The sequence below is a fragment of the Elephantulus edwardii genome, unplaced genomic scaffold (genome assembly GCF_000299155.1).
Source record: "Elephantulus edwardii isolate Elephantulus edwardi_28Jun2011 unplaced genomic scaffold, EleEdw1.0 scaffold00221, whole genome shotgun sequence".
Lineage (NCBI taxonomy): Eukaryota > Metazoa > Chordata > Mammalia > Macroscelidea > Macroscelididae > Elephantulus > Elephantulus edwardii.
The window spans coordinates 3,627,443-3,628,626 of NW_006399971.1; the positions used below are offsets into that span (position 1 = coordinate 3,627,443).

The 1,184-nt window shown below is 39.9% G+C and overlaps 1 protein-coding gene across 1 annotated transcript in view; it reads right to left on the bottom strand.

Annotated features, from left to right (window-relative positions):
* Positions 1-768, bottom strand: part of LOC102866019 (olfactory receptor 10-like) — a 16,856-nt gene extending 16,088 nt beyond the window's left edge. Inside the window, exon 1 of the mRNA XM_006898162.1 lies at positions 699-768. Coding sequence (XP_006898224.1) covers positions 699-768 — 70 coding nt within the window. The remainder of the gene's footprint in view (positions 1-698) is intronic.
* Between the last annotated feature and the right edge of the window lie 416 nt (positions 769-1,184).

The following is a 1,184-nucleotide window of genomic DNA, read 5'->3' on the forward strand; positions in this document are numbered from 1 at the left end:
CCAGGAAACATACATCAAATCCAGTCAGCTTAAATGGCACCTCAATACTGAATCTACACATTGCCTCAACCCTAACTCTTCACACAGATCACCATCTCCAAACAGGGTAAATTCTCTTCTGTTGTTCATTCCTCAAAGAAGTGGTCCATAATTTAAGCTTTCTTCAGGCTCTATATTAGACAATTTAATTTGTGTATTAGAGTCATCAGTCTTAGAACTTGAATTTTGGAAGGAATCTTCAAAGTTATTTTAAGCCAATTCTTGCATTTTAAACAAAGAAACTAAAAGTCTCATAATGATTTAACATTTTCCAGTGATAGGGCAATTGGAGAGTGAGAGGTGCAAATGGGAATACTTTCTGGCCTGCTGTATGTGGGTGCATGGATGATAGAGAAATAAAGACTATCAGTGATATTATAAATCTTGCATGAATTTAACCTCTGTGGGTCCTCAAGAGGTATTTATACAGTGAAACTCAATGTTAATTGCTTAATGGAATATAGAGTTCCATTAAGAACTGTAAAGAAAAAGAAACCCAGCTAATCTATGTTGTTGCTATGTGTTGTCAAATCGCCTGCGACTCATAGTGACCCTATGTACAACAGCTTTGAAGCCTGCCTTATCCCGAGCCAGTCTCACTGACTCATGCTGGTCTATACTTATCCCAGAAATGCAGGAAATAAAAGTACCTCACTTACCTCTTTCAATATTACTGGTTGCAAGTGAAATTTGAGACTGGTTGAACGTATAGACTTCCAAGGAAGACATGTTCTATGATCCTAACCTCATGTGCAGTTTAGAGAGCTCTGATCAGAATTTCTTCCCTGAACTATCATGATTGAATTCGGTTTTCTCCTTCAGTAGAGAAGAGTGATGAAACCCATAATCCAGGAAGCAGATCGCTCCTTCCCAGAATTCTCTCACCCTAACGAGTTCTGACAGGGCTGGAACTAGTATATTTTCTAAGTACCTCCTGACCAAGGACTGGGCACAGGTTTTGCCTCAGGGGTATTACCAATACCTCCTTCAGAACAGTGGAGGGAAAATTGTTTTCCAAGAGACCTTTGAGACTTCTGGGCCCCACTGTGACAATTAGAATCAACTGACTGGCACCAACATCTGCCTTGTCATCCTTAATTCTCTCTACTCCCTTACACAAATCACCTTCCCAAACCAAACTCTGG